Genomic DNA, 15,097 nt, shown 5'->3' on the forward strand with positions numbered 1-15,097 from the left:
GGGCGTAAAGAGTTTTTGGGTTAATGTGCGGGAGTTTATTAAAATCTTTGTTATATAACTTTTGCAAAATTGTAATTTTTTTGTAGTGTAACCCTTCATTCAATTATGAGGTTGCAATGTTTCATCTTTTTATTTTACATTTTTAGTAAAATTAATGGAAACAACATAATACTACTGGCAGGATTAGAAAAAAAAATAAATAGAAACGGTTTTAATATAAAATCTTACTAAAATAAAATAACAAACACTATTTATGTATGAAATTCAAAATATCTTAAACTTAGATAAATTAATAAAACTCATATCATGAACATAATAAATGGCTGCATTTCAATTTATTTTGGTGACAAATTTCTTTGCGGCATCGATGGTGTTTTGTTTGGCCTTATTGTAATTACTCAACACTAAATCTAAGGCCAATCGCATGCGTGCAGTATTGTCCATTGGCTGCATGTTGTAAAATTAATAAATTAGTGAAGATTCTATTTAATAAGAATACAATGTCAGCAATTATAATGTTATACTCACTGGTATGATAAATAAATTTTCGGCCTCAACATATAGTTGCCATCTAGCAACCCATATCCCAGAATCAAACTTGAGGCATACGTATTAAAATATTAGCTTCACTTTCCTTAGATAGTTATTTGAATTTTCTTAAATTCATATAGTAACTTGTCTTACGAGTTTTCTTGTTGTGGAAGATTCTGTGGATAGTAGATCCAAAATTCACCGAGTTGATATGCAACTTCATCCAAATCTGACTTACCCTCTAATCTCTCATCGAGCAATTGTTCATGAATCATCTAGTCAATAAAATTTGCCTACATTGACAAGAAATATAATTATTAGTAATTGTTGATGAAAATTAAATGAGTTATGGGTAACAAATTTAATTTAGAAGCATGAATAACTCACTAATTGTCGAATCTGTCGCTCCCTTATGGTTTTTCTGGATCTTTGTTACATCGGATCTACACATATCAACTTCATCTTCTTCACGTCAACACATAATAAGTACTAGTATTTATAGTTGTCCTTAATTGGTACATAAATCTAAAAATCACAAAAACTCAAAATTATAAAAACATATCATAGCAAATGATAGTAAATGGGTAGGTTTCAAATTTAAAACAAATACATTAGCTACCTTTGATAAGCTGCTAACATCAGATAAATATGTTGAATGGTCTATTACCACAGCTGTTGGTGGGTAGCAAAATAAAAGTGCTTGTTCCTAACAAGTTTTACAATCAAGGAAAATTGCGGTTCAAATTGGTTGTTTTTTTTACAACATATAGTAAACGTTGACTTCCTAAGACTTACTGAGACCCTAGGTGGAAGAAACCATATCTTTGGACCTTCGGAACGAATTTTTTTCTCATGAGTCATTGTGCATGCAACCATTGTTATTATCTAGCAAGATTAAAGATAACAAATAAAATTAGTATCAGAGATTTAACAAAAAAAATTTAAAGTGCAATTTAGAGTTTTACATTAACATCTATCTGTTGCATAGGCTTAAGTGCATCGAATGATCTTCTACAACCATCTACACTTTCGTATACAAGTATTTCCTCGTTGTTGTAAAAATAAATAAATAATCTTACCACATGAAATCAAATGTCTAACAACTTTTATCTATATGTATATTAACAAGATACTTACTCGGGGGAGGTATTAGCATTATATAAATATATAGCTACCATTGCTTCTTCTTCATTAACGAGCATTTCTTTGGGGATTTCAAACGTCAACTAAAATATAAATAATTATGAAATCATAGGCAAATTATTCATACTGAACATAATCCTAATAAAATAATTTTTACTTACTGGTATTGTCAATGAACGCAACCTTTCAACTTCACATTTGACGACATCCAACTCATTAAGTTGTCCATCACGGTTAGTTGTCTGCATATTAAATATATACATTACAAGTATTTATTTTGATCATTTTCAGTTTTATTAAACACAGTTTTTTATATTCGTAGTTGACAAACTTTAAAAAATACTTAAAACAGAGATAACTAATTTTTGTTACTTAGCCTATTGCCATTTGCTTCTTCACCTCCAGCAGTAGACATTACTCTGTTTGCAGGAGGAGTTAATGTTTGGGCCAAATTCTGAAACTCTTGGCGTATCGTCCTTTGGACCTCTTGTTTCACTCTCAAAATCTTCGAATCAATGTATTCAGACACTGATACATAGGTTCTGAGAGTAAATTTAAATGTTGATTGTTGACAAATAAATTATCGAAGGAGGCTTGCGTATTCTTGTTGGAAAGCGTTTGGCTACACAAAGTGCGAAATCAAATTATAGTTAAAAGTTTCTTTTGTTTTAGACTATCACACATGTCTCTTCTTGTGAGAAAATACCAAAAAATAGCATAAGAAGAATCTATTTAATAATAATTTACTTTACATAGTTTTAAAATGTAAAAAATAAAACTAATAAACAAATACTAAAAAAATAATTGTAAGACAATTGACTTTTACTATTGTGAAATTATATAGTTGTTAATTTTAAATATTTAGTCATGGTTAATTAATTAATTTATGCAAAAAATTATTAATACGGTACAAATTTTAACCAAGATGTAACTAGCAAATTTGTCTACTCCAGCCCGATTAATTGAAATTTACTAGTTTATTAGTATCAAGTATTTCTTCAACAATGACTAGTGCAATGAAACATCTTACATTTTTAAAAGAATAAAGAGATAGTTTATACGAATTTTTGAACAACATATCACTTTTTTATATGTAATTGATATTTAAAAAAAATTAATTAACTAATTAGATTAATATAATATTACAAATATTATTACATTTAAAAATTTAACGTATTAATTAACTAATTAATGTTATACTAATATAAAATGATGTATTTTGATCAAAATCAAATGTTATGATAAAATACTACATAGTATAATCCGTTATAAAAAAATTTTCATAAAGTAAAGTATTTTGATAAACGAGCCATAAAAATTATAATAAAATAGAAAATAATTACAATATGATATAAACTAAAAATATTCTTAATATACTCAAACATATGATTACTTATTTAACATGGCTTAAATTGTAACATATTTGCTGAGAATATCATATTCTAATTTTTAATTGACTGTAAAATACTTAAAAGTACTGTATAAAAAAATTATTGTTACTAGAGTTTAAAAATAAAGAAAAATTGGTGAATAATTTTTTAATATAAAATAAGTAAGGTATAGAGTAAATTAAAATAGGTATTTAGGAATATTTGTTTACGTAAGATAAGTGATCAATATACATATGTCGTGTTGAGTTGATGTTGAGGTCAGGTTTTAGCGTAGATCATGCTAGTCTATGCTGATTTAGGCTGAAAAAAAGGATAAAATTCTATGCTATACCACGTTATATATACATCTTGATGTACAATATAATATCTAACAAATATTACTCTAACATGATTTAAATATAAATTGATTTAAGGGATTTACGTTTTAAATTTTCATCTAGGAGAATCAAGTAAATTTGATCCTCTTTTATTTTAATTAAATAAAAGAACTTTTAAGACCTATGTGTAGCCATCATGTTAAATTAAGCACTTCGGATATATTTTTACTAGTGTTAAACCCGTGCGATGCACGGGCTTATATTTAAATTTGATAAGTTAAATTAAAAATAATATTTTATAACTATATATTTTTTTAAATTTAGTATAACACTATTATCGTAGTTATATAATAAACGTGTTAAATATGTTGTTTTATCTTTATTCAAAGTAAAATATAAATAGAAAAGTTTGAAGTTTATAATATTCTTAAACCATAAGGAGGGAGACATGAAAAAAATAAGAACATATATAACTGTAATAATAGCATGTTAATTTTACACTAAATTTTGTATAAAAAGCTAATAAAAATTTATCGATCGATAACCTAGTATCTTACTAACTTCATTAGAAAAGCAATTGGCATAGGATGTTGTGCTCCTTGTTACACATTTCATTTCAAATCTGAAAAAAGAGTTATAGATAAATTAGTAATATCTATAGTAAATATTTGTACAAAAGTATAAATCATAACATGCTATTAAAATAAAAATAATATTATTCTTACCTAAATATTATTAAAAACCTCTTTGAACACGATATTTGTTGTTGATGACTTTGGATTGCCGTCTTCAACTAGAATTAAAACCCTGAGGCCACTGCGACTCTTAACTCTTGACAAAGCAACATAAAGTTGTCCATGGGTAAACACTGATTTTGACAAATAAAGCCCTACATGTGATAATGATTGACCCTGACTCTTGTTAATGGTCATTGCAAAGCATACTGTCAATGGAAATTGTCTCCGTTGGAACTTAAATGGCAATCCTGAATCTGAAGGGATCAAGTTCATTCTTGGAATGTACACTTTATCTCCAATATTTCTACCGGTCACTACTGTCGCTCCAATTACATTGCTGCCAAGTTCGTTAACTATTAATCTTGTCCCGTTGCATAAACCTGAAGTCTGGTCTATGTTTCGCAGTAGCATTACAGCGACTCCTGGCTTCAAAGTCAACTTGTGATTGGGTAGTCCCGAACATTTGATGTCATTTAGGAACTCTGGTGTGAACCACTCTTGTTGTACATCTTCATTCTCATCAGCTTGACATGTTGTGTCAGAGCTCAAATACTCCTTTTCCATCCCTGGAAAGATTGTCAAGACAAAATCGTTTACCTTCTCGACACTCTCAAGCGTGGGTGCAAGAATTGCCCTACTCTGAAAATACCTGTAATCTGACATGTTTTGCAACAAATTTGGATATGCAAAGTCTACCAAATGAGAGAGAGGGTCATCAGTAGTTGTAATCAATAGATCATTTGGAATTTCAACTTCTGATTCATCACCAACAACAGAGCCAATATTTCCATTTCCAACATCAAGTATCCAATTAGCAAATCTCTTCATTTCACCTTCATCTTGATCCGAAGAAGACATTAGAAGCCTCATATTCGTATGCAGTTTCAGAACCTTACAAAATGACCACAGATGGGATGAGTTAATAGCGGATGCCAATATATCGTGTCTACTTCCTTTCGGAATCACCGGAAGTATCTGTCTGAAATCACCTCCTAGAACAACAACCTTACCACCAAATGGTTGATGTATCTTATGTTGATCGGTAACTGACATAAGATCCCTGAGCGTCCGATCAAGTGCTTCAAAGCACATTTTATTGAGCATTGGAGCTTCATCCCAAATTATTAAGCTACTTTGGATGAGCAGCTCAGCCTTCAAACTGCCATGCTTGATGTTGCAAGTAGATTCATCAGTAATTGTAATGGGTATTGAAAATCTAGAATGAGCCGTTCTGCCACCAGGTAGGAGTAAAGAAGCAATTCCACTGGATGCGACATTTAAAACAATTTTTCCTCTAGACTGAATAGCAGAAGAAAGTACATTCCAAATAAATGTCTTACCACACCCACCATGCCCATAAACGAAGTAAAAACCACCAGAGTCTGTAACAACAGCATTGAGTATCTCATCAAATACTAACCTTTGCTTATGAGTCATCTTTTGTTCTGTATATAAGTTTGTATGAGTCAACTCATTTGTGTCATATGCTAACTCCTCCTCTATTAGCTTATTCTGAAAAAGGCGAACATGAGACATCTCAGGATATGGCATTGATTGATAGTCTCTTAAAGATCTCGCATTGCTGTTGAGTATCTTTTCAATCTCAATAAGGCAGAGGTTTTTCAATTCGTCATCAGTCATGCTTAGTCCTAGAAAAAGCACATAATGGTTTTATGAAATATTTAATAAATAATTCTAAAATAAAATTATTAATATTCTTAATAAAAATAAAGATAATAAGAGAATACAATCTTGATATAAAAAAAAAGACATAGTAAAATACCTTGGTTTTTCAAAGCTTTTCTCCTTTCATATAGTATTCCATTAGCCAATAATGTCCAAGTTGCATTCCAAACACGCTCTGGGTTGCTAATGCTATTAGATATCAGTAGCATCGCAAATAATTTTCTCAATTGATGATCAGATGCAAGTTCAGCTACCTCATTAATAGCTGCAATGAATTCCCTATCATCGCACAGTAGTCCCATGGAATAGCAAGCATCTTGGAAGCTAGAATATGTAATTCCATTAACTGTCCTAATAGACTCATATGTTGTGCAACCTCTCTGAATAGCTAACAAAATTCTCATATAATAAATATCACCTGTACCCGGTGGAACATAATTTAACCTCCCGATAGAATACCCTCTTTTGCGTGGATGCCACACCCTTGATTCTCTATCATAAACAAATTGATTTGGAAACTCAGCATACGTCAAAGTTTGACCTGCTTCAAATTTTTTATTGGCCTCCATCCATGCTAAGAACATTGTACATTTTCCTTCCTCTTCTTCCACGATTTCTTCAAGATCGTCATCATCTTTAAAGATGATATTTTGCTCTCCAAGCAAATAAAAGGTTAATCTCATCACTGAAGGCCACCTTTGATGAATATCATACGCTAAGGTTCTCCACACAGCCTCACATGCAGACAAATATCTGCAATCATAGAATTGTTTGATCTCATCAATAACCTGAGCATCCTCTCCACTGGAAGCTTCCTTTGTAACTCCAACTGCTACCCTGTCTGGACCTTTATTCACATACTTGAACAAATATTTGATAGCATTCGACTTGTTGCAGTACTCTACATTAACATGCGCTTGATAAGACATCAGTAGATATGCATTGTATGGAACCACATTCCTATTATCCATATGGACTCCCTTCTTCTCAGTAACCACCCCTGTGTCTCGTCTTCTATATGATGGGTATCCACTATCATCGATAACTGTGGTTTTACTGAATGTCTTGGGATAATATTTGGTGCAGTACCCATCTTTCATGCAGGGAGATTTTGAGAATGCTCTACCACATGGTCCATGAATCATATATGTAGATACAGCTCTAAACAATTTTGGATGCTGAGTAGGATCTGGCAACTCTGAAGATATTAATTGATCAATTTGAGTTGTCATTGTTATCTTATGGTCTCCACTTAACCATAAAAGAATGTGAGCATGTGGTAGACCTCTTTTTTGGAATTCCACCGTATACATCCCTTATACCAAAAAGACAAAAAAAAGTTATATGTTATATTTAAACTATCTATTTTATGTATGTGCTTTGATAAATTAAGGGTGATAATAAAAAATCAACAATACGTTAAGTAAGAAAATATTTTGCCATTTATTTTATAACAATCTAAATGAATATTTCTCTAAAAATAAGGTTGGATGATGAGCAATACCTGCATCTAGCACTCCAAATGGAATTCCTTGCTTAAGATCCGAGATTATCATGTCAAGCTTAATTTTGAATACTCTACACGATATATCCGGCCGGTCTTCAACCTTTAAGTTCCTTGGATTGTTAACCCTGCCAATCTCTTGCCAACTTGAGTTACATGTCATTGTGATGAAGAGGTCTGGATATCCATATTTCTTACAAATTGCCATAGCATCTTGACAATTATTAAACATGTATCTCATGCCACCAGTGAAGGACGCAGGTAGGATGATACGCTTACCTGCTTTAGAAGCACGTGTCTCACCCCTAACAACTGCATCTTGAATCCCTTTGTATATATCACTCCTCACCTTGGTTTGGTTGTTTCGGTAGTAGGTCAACCTTTGTGCTTCAATCATAGAAAAGCAATCAACCAAGAACTGCTGAAATAATCTTCCACCATTGACAATGGTTGCATACTCGACCTTTCTCTCTTGTATTCTAAATGCTATGAACTCCCTTAAACTCACACGCTGTCTCTTTCTATTTTCATCAGCCCTATGAGATTCTCGCAAAGGAATGTCTTCTTGGTAGCCATGTTCACCGTAAGGAAACATCATAGGGTACTGAAGAGGAATAAATGCGGTGTGTGTCTCATGAATCCTTTGCAGATGTCCAGACTTTAATTGAACTATAATATCACGCCCTGCATCTCCAGAATCAAAATCTCCTACTATTAGAGCTGCGACCTCGTTAGAAGATGGTAAATTGTAGACTCTTGCATCCTTTGATCTTTTTCGGTACAACCGTAGTCTTATATTTGCGATATCTCCTTGATTCAGGTAGTTTCTCACTATCCTAAATGTGTGAGCAAGAACATTATGTTGATCGATCATGTCCTTGAGATCTAGAACTAAGGACTGGTCAATGTTGTTATTGTTTGTTCTTGAACTGTATAAAACATCAATTGAAAAATATTAGTATTCATAATTAACCAAAATCAAAGTACGAACTACCTAAATAATTTTTTAATCAATTTGGAATGCATGATACAAACCTGAAAACCTCTATCCTGTTTGAGACCTCATTTTCTGTATCATAAATATATAACTGCGCAAATTTTGGTCTTTGTCCCTCAATTGGTACCAAGCTTCCAATTCTGTGGTAGTTTTGTCCACTCACAATGAACTGGGGAGGACCTGTCCCATCATTGATAGAGGTCTCTATTTTACCTCCGAGGGACGTGAAGCAAAACATGCTATTATAAGTTCTTATATTATCCTTAAAGTGTTTTCTTCTCTGGTCTGCTCCAGATAATAAACCTTGCAAGAGCTGAGGTGGACGTTGCAAAAACGGCAATTGTACCTTCCCTCTCATACAACATATTGAGAACTCAATATTGGATCCTGTTTTAGACTTTTCTGATCTCTCCTCATACCACATCATGGCGTCGCAATGCCGACAAAAAAATTCTGGGTCACCAATATCTATCACATCTAATAATCACCAAGATAATAAATTATGTTTCAGTTATATCTGAAAAAAATACTTTATATAAAAATATATCTTTCTTTCACCATGTTAGGTATAAAAATAATATTTATAAAAGATTACCGAATACTGCAATTTATAGATTAAAAAGATGAGATCATATAATACAATTTTTTTGTGCCAACCTCAAGGTTTAAGTTTTATATGCACACTAATCAAACAATAAGAATTACAATATATCAATGTTCAAATACAAAAATTATAATATATAACCATATCTTAGTTTGAATTTTAAAAACTTGAACACTAAACGATAATTTTTTGTTTATAAAAAGCATAACAATAGTAAATAATAAACTGCTGATATTGCTACTTCTTAGATTACCTGTATTCTCAGCAACATCGAATATGGCTGGGTATTCAATTTGCACAGAATCATCTAATATAGTCGTGTTTTCAGTAATATCCTCAACTTCTTCAAAAATTTTTGAAAGATTTATAGCCAATTCCTTCAAGAATGTTTTTCTTTGTCTCAGGTGTCTTCCTTTTTCAGCTATGCACACTTCTTCTAATTCTTTAGTATCTAAATTTGAATTAGATGTACTTGCTCCTGTAATCATTAGAGATAGTAAATCAAACACTTTATATTATAAAAAAAAGAAAAATGAATATATATTAAATGTTTGAATCAGCTGAGTTATGAATATATATTATGAAAGTAGTATTAAAGATAAAAGAAGTAGAATTTTAGCTTTATGATAATTACAATCTATCATGCTTATCTTACCATGTCTCTTTTGAAGTAGCATAGTCTTTCTATTCAGTCTTGCATCCCTTTGCAATCTAATTCGATTTGAGTACTCCAATGAATCTATAATAATTATTTAGCATATATCAAAGATTGTTTTTAAGAGACCAATTGAAAAGTTAAATGTTTGGTCTTTAAGTAATAAAAGCATATATTAACATACGCTGGCTTTGCAACTGGTCGATATTGTTTGATGTTTGTTGAAGCTGTTGTTGACTTGTCTGATGACATGGGCTATCATATGCTTCGCATGTGATACCTGAATTACTAATATCACTGATATTGGAACATCGTTCCTTTTCACCTACAGAGTGTAGATTAGTAGTTGGAGACCTTGATCGATATGGTGTTGGGTTATTATCTAATAAGATAACTCGAGATATTAGTTTTTTGAACATATTTTTTGTTAAAGTTTATAATTGAATAAATAGTAGGAAAATCAAAATACATAAAGTGCATGTACATTCACATAAGTAAGTTCCAAAAAAATCATCCAAAAATTAACCTGTATTGAGTCCATTTGTAATGTTCGACAACACGGATTGAAAATGCACATCATTGGAACCATCACTCGAATTTCCTGTAATTTTTTCATAAACAAATTTAGTAACATATTACAAAAACAATGTAAATTAATAATTTATTACTTGTCAATAGCTAAATAATATATAGAAAATATTGTATTTTATGGGCTTTCATTCGTCCAAAATACTCATGACATGTTAGTTATTTTTTGTATGAAGTCTACCTTGAATTGTGGTCCGCTTTGTATTTTCTTTGTCTTTTAATATCAATTTTCTCTTCGATCTTGCTTCTCTTTGGACTTCTTGCATCTTTCAATATATACCTGGAAATACCAAATAAATAATTTTTTTAACTAATTAAAAATATATATACCTTATACCTAATACATTTTTATTATCAATTTTTTTATATTATTAAAAAAAATAAAGTACACAGGAGTACACATATGGCGGCGTTTGTTTTTGGTATACATATCGATCAAAACATAGATACGGGAGTACATAGGAGTACATGTATGGTGCTTGAATACTGAGACAAAAATGATGAAAGACATGGTATGGATTTAAACATATTTTATGGAAAATAATATATATTTTTATGGAAAATAATAATGTATGGATTTAAACATATTTTATGGAAAATAATATATATTTTTTTTCAAAAGTATCTTTTTTCAAATAAATATAAGTTTAATCTCACGATCAATAAATTCAACTTACAGTTAAAATCTTTTTTTTATTTCCTTAAATAAAGAGATTGAAAATGAATAATTTATAAGTAAAAAGAGAGAAAAAGATGAAAGTACCTCTATTGTTGTGCTGAGATAATATAAAAAATAACAATGTAAACGAAGTAAACAGAGAAATTTATAAATGTGACAAATCAAAAAAATTTAAATTTAAAAATCAAAACGGTTAAGAAGTCACTTAATTAGGAATTAGTATTAGAATTTTAAATTTCAAATTTTTAAATAGAGTTTCCTAATTAGCTAGTTTATTTAAAAATTTTTAAATAAACTTTCTAAATTAAACGTTTGTTGTTTATTAAGAATATAGAAATTTGTTAATTTACAAATAATTTTTATTAGTTTTGTCATAAATAGTATCAATCCTATTATTTATCGATAAAAATAATAAAATTAAATATAATCTAAAAATTAATAACCTTATAAATATCGTAAATTTAGAAAAAAATATTTAAAAAGAGAGAAAAAGATGAAAGTACTTCTATTGTGGAGAAATAATCTAAAAGATAATAATAAAAATTTATAAATATGGCAAGTAAAAAAATTTAAATTTAAAAATTGAAATGGTTAAGAACTTACTTAATTAGAAATTAGTATTAGAAATTCAAATTTTAAATTTTTAAATAGAATTTCCTAATTAGATAGTATAAATTTTATATTTTTAAATAAAATTTTCTAATCAAACGTTCGTTGTCTATTAAGAATATAGAAATTTGTTAATTTAAAAATAATTTTTTTAGTGTCATCATAAATAATATTAATTTTATTATACTTTTTCTAAAATTTAAACAGTATTACATTTTTTTAAATAGTATAAATAACCTCACATCTTAATAAGACTATTAATTCTATTTATTTTATTATACTCCTTTGTAATTAGCATAATAACTTATAAATTATATAAATTCTTAAAAAATATTGTCAAATTGCTTACGTAAAAATTCAAAAAAAATTATATTTAAATTTAATTTTAAAATTCTAAACATAATACTTTAATTAAAAATTATAATTAGATTTTTTTTAAAAAATAAATACACATTAAAAATTAATAACTAACTTAATTGTATCAACAATAATTCAAAGAAAAAATTTATAACTTTATGACATTAAATATTAAATTAGATATTATCAGAATATCAACGGTGAAAATCAAATTAAAAATAAAACCACAAGTAATAACCAAATAACTTCAATTTATATTTAAAAAAATTTTAAATTCCAAACATAAAAATAGAAAAGAACCAAAAGAAAAATAACAACTCAAGAAAAGATAATGCATGTTTCCACCAAAACAAACATATGCTTGACATTATTCTATAAGATAGACTCTAAAAGGGATTCCAAAACATGTGCATCCAAATTCTCAACTTTCTTTCTCAATCTTGATCTTCTTGGAAGTTGAGGTATCACCTTTTACCTTCGATTCTTCCGACTCCGAGGATAATCGCTTAGTTGGTGTAATAACATTTTCCAACAATTCGGATTCATCATTGGCAGCAACTTCATTGGAGAATTCAACCAACAAATTCTGTACAAAATACCACGTTAAATTAAAGACTTCTTTCTAACCTTTGATTTTATAATTAATTATTAATTATAAAAAAATTAATTTCTAATTTTGAGAGAACAAACAAAAAAAAATTATTTTTTGAACAAATACCTTAGCACCTTCTACTTTCTCCCCTTCAATGATTGAGGATGTCTTTGAAATTGGAAGCAAACCACCGGTATAGTCAACATCCTAAAATTATAATTAATTATTAATTATAAATTAGATACTACTAATGACCAAGGAAGCAAAAAATAAATTAATTTTTAATAGAAAATACACTTATAATTATACTCACAATTTGAATAGGGTGAGCCTCTTTGAATTTATTTATGAGGTCCACATTATCAGTCATCTTCTTAACTTTATAAGAAGGTGAAAAATGTGGATTATCAGATATTTGAACTTCAACGATGAAGAGAAAGGTCTTATCAATTAGGTTGAGCAAAAGTGTAGGTGTATCCGATAGATCTCCTTTCTGCAGGGTATTACATAATATATTAATAATAAATAATATAAAAATTACCAATAAAAATATCTTCACTAATATTTTTAGAAATAAATATTGGTTAGATCTTACCAATAGGAGTGGATCAAGTATCTCTACACAGCTCTTTCCCAAAACTTGTTTTGCCTCCTTGTCAAAGACTACAAAACATGCACAGTCAGAATCATCAATGACACCAAGCTTTATTCGATTATTTTAGAAATAAATAAAAATAATCTATGTACAACGGATTTCAATTATTTTTTTCTCCATTTTTTTTTAAAAAAAATTACCGTTTCGAATTCTTTTAACTGCTCGATGGTTTTGCCTTGATAAATTTTTAAGAATGCAGCCTCATTTGGAATTCCGCCGATGTTACCTCTAGATTCTTCAAATCTTACAAAGCTTGATAAATAAAGTTAAAAAAAAAAATTATGTTAGATAACACACACATAGTATGGAACTAAAGAATTAAAAAGAAAATACCCACCTATTTTTAAATTGGATGACCGTTGTATCTTCAAGATTGAAGAACATCTTTGTGCCATACATGGAATTTTGTAAAACAATCTTTTCTGAAAAATTTATTTTAATACAAAATGAGTAAAAATTCACATAAACAATAAGTAAAAGCTCACATATAAAAATATATTGTTAAAAAAATATGGATAAATATTACCGTTAAATAACTTCACTCTAACAAACTGTAAGATGACAACAGCTCCATCCTTATTGCCAGATCCCAGAAAAGCATTTAATTCATGTGCATAGTTGCCAAAAAGTGCACACTCCATTATTTTTCTATATCAAATAGAATGTTTAATGTTAAAAAAGTAACTACCAATAAAATAATATCAAATTATATATATTTTATATTTTTAAAATTTAAAATTTAATAATAAAATTAAAATATCAAATACAATTTAAAAAATTAATAATTAATTAATTATTTTAAATTTGTAACAAATAAACCGCGGAAAGAATGCTTTTTATTATTTTTTTTTAAATTTGAATCTTTTTTTTTAAATCAATCCGAAGTGATTTTTTTTAAAAAAATTTAAATAATTAGACGTTTAAAAACGGTGGCTTTGAATCTAAAACATTTTAACTAAGCTTAATGTTAGTTAAGATACATTTGTTACTTATTAATATTAATAAAAATATTTATAATAAAATAAGTTAAAATAATAATTTAAAAAGATGAGATTAGCAAAATTTGTATATTTATAAAAATAAATAGATAATTACCCATCATCAATCTCTAATTCGATAACAGTATATTTGGTAGATCCTTTTCAAGAGTCTTCTCATTCCCAATTCCAGCAAGATATCCAACAACATCTGAAATGATTTAAAATAAAAAAAATTATTGTCAATAAATTTGTTAAAAAAAACGCAGAATAAATTATCAATAAAATAAATAATTATACTTTTTTTAAAATAATAAACTTACCAACTAAATAGGTGCAATCATACCCAGGAGCATTGAGAGTGTCAAAACTCACAAACTTAAATCCATATTGTAGGATACTCGACGATTCTGGAAGTCTGTGCACATCAGTACGTTGGTTTAAATTAACCACGTATTCATGATGTGTAGTCTTGAAGTAACCCTTATTGAGTCCAACACCAAAATATCTTATTTGGTAAGATATTCCTTCCTCCAGCAAATTCACGAATCGAGACACAAAAGCCTTCTTAACTGAGGCGTGTATTTTTCCTCCCTAGAATTAATGAACAAAAAAAACGATTAGATGGGAATAAACAAATAAATTTAAAATATAAATAATATAAATTTTAAATAAAATAGAAAAAATATTAGTAGAAAACTCACGTCTTCATCGAGCCAAACCATCTCAATTGAGTATGGCAATGGAGAATTTTCGTAACTTGGTAGTGTCCATAACCGTATCACTCGTATACGTACACACAAATTGTCGATTGTAGGATTGATGTCAGCAATTTTGTGAATATCAGCCATTAGAATAAATAGAGAGATTTTGGATATATGTAAAGAAAGGGATTGATGTACTTTAAATTGTGGTGTTTTACATCTCTCGTAACTTATACTTTTATAGTTGCATCATAACTAATATTTTTTAAATTTGGTTGACTTTAATTTAAAATTTAAAAAATAACAAACTAAATAAAATAACCAAAACTTAAATTTTAAAAATAACAACTTAAACAAATTATAATTTAAAA

At 28.7% G+C, this 15,097-nt stretch overlaps 1 protein-coding gene across 1 annotated transcript; it reads right to left on the reverse strand.

The window, feature by feature from the left end:
- Positions 1 to 680: 680 nt before the first annotated feature.
- LOC130980655 (uncharacterized) lies at positions 681 to 14,873 on the reverse strand. Its single transcript, XM_057904315.1, has 24 exons — positions 14,727 to 14,873; positions 14,346 to 14,616; positions 14,167 to 14,233; positions 13,572 to 13,693; positions 13,383 to 13,467; positions 13,186 to 13,297; positions 12,986 to 13,093; positions 12,704 to 12,883; positions 12,517 to 12,597; positions 12,267 to 12,384; positions 10,092 to 10,166; positions 9,750 to 9,890; positions 9,566 to 9,649; positions 9,164 to 9,388; positions 8,902 to 8,907; positions 8,345 to 8,783; positions 7,310 to 8,238; positions 5,903 to 7,003; positions 4,126 to 5,768; positions 1,836 to 1,916; positions 1,707 to 1,757; positions 1,327 to 1,416; positions 1,151 to 1,237; positions 681 to 806 (listed from the first exon to the last, which is right to left on the reverse strand). The coding sequence occupies exons 1-24, from the start codon at positions 14,871 to 14,873 to the stop codon at positions 681 to 683; spliced, it is 6,369 nt and encodes a 2,122-aa protein (XP_057760298.1).
- Between the last annotated feature and the right edge of the window lie 224 nt (positions 14,874 to 15,097).

The sequence above is a fragment of the Arachis stenosperma genome, chromosome 5, assembly GCF_014773155.1.
Source record: "Arachis stenosperma cultivar V10309 chromosome 5, arast.V10309.gnm1.PFL2, whole genome shotgun sequence".
NCBI lineage: Eukaryota > Viridiplantae > Streptophyta > Magnoliopsida > Fabales > Fabaceae > Arachis > Arachis stenosperma.

Coding starts and splice junctions, on each gene's coding strand:
- LOC130980655 (XM_057904315.1), bottom strand. CDS start 14,873: ATGGCTGATATTCACAAAATTGCTGACATCAATCCTACAATCGACAAT. Junction 9,891..10,091: donor TACAAATGGACTCAATACAG/GTTAATTTTTGG, acceptor TACACTCTGTAG/GTGAAAAGGAACGATGTTCC. Junction 1,417..1,706: donor TTAATGAAGAAGAAGCAATG/GTAGCTATATAT, acceptor TAATCTTGCTAG/ATAATAACAATGGTTGCATG.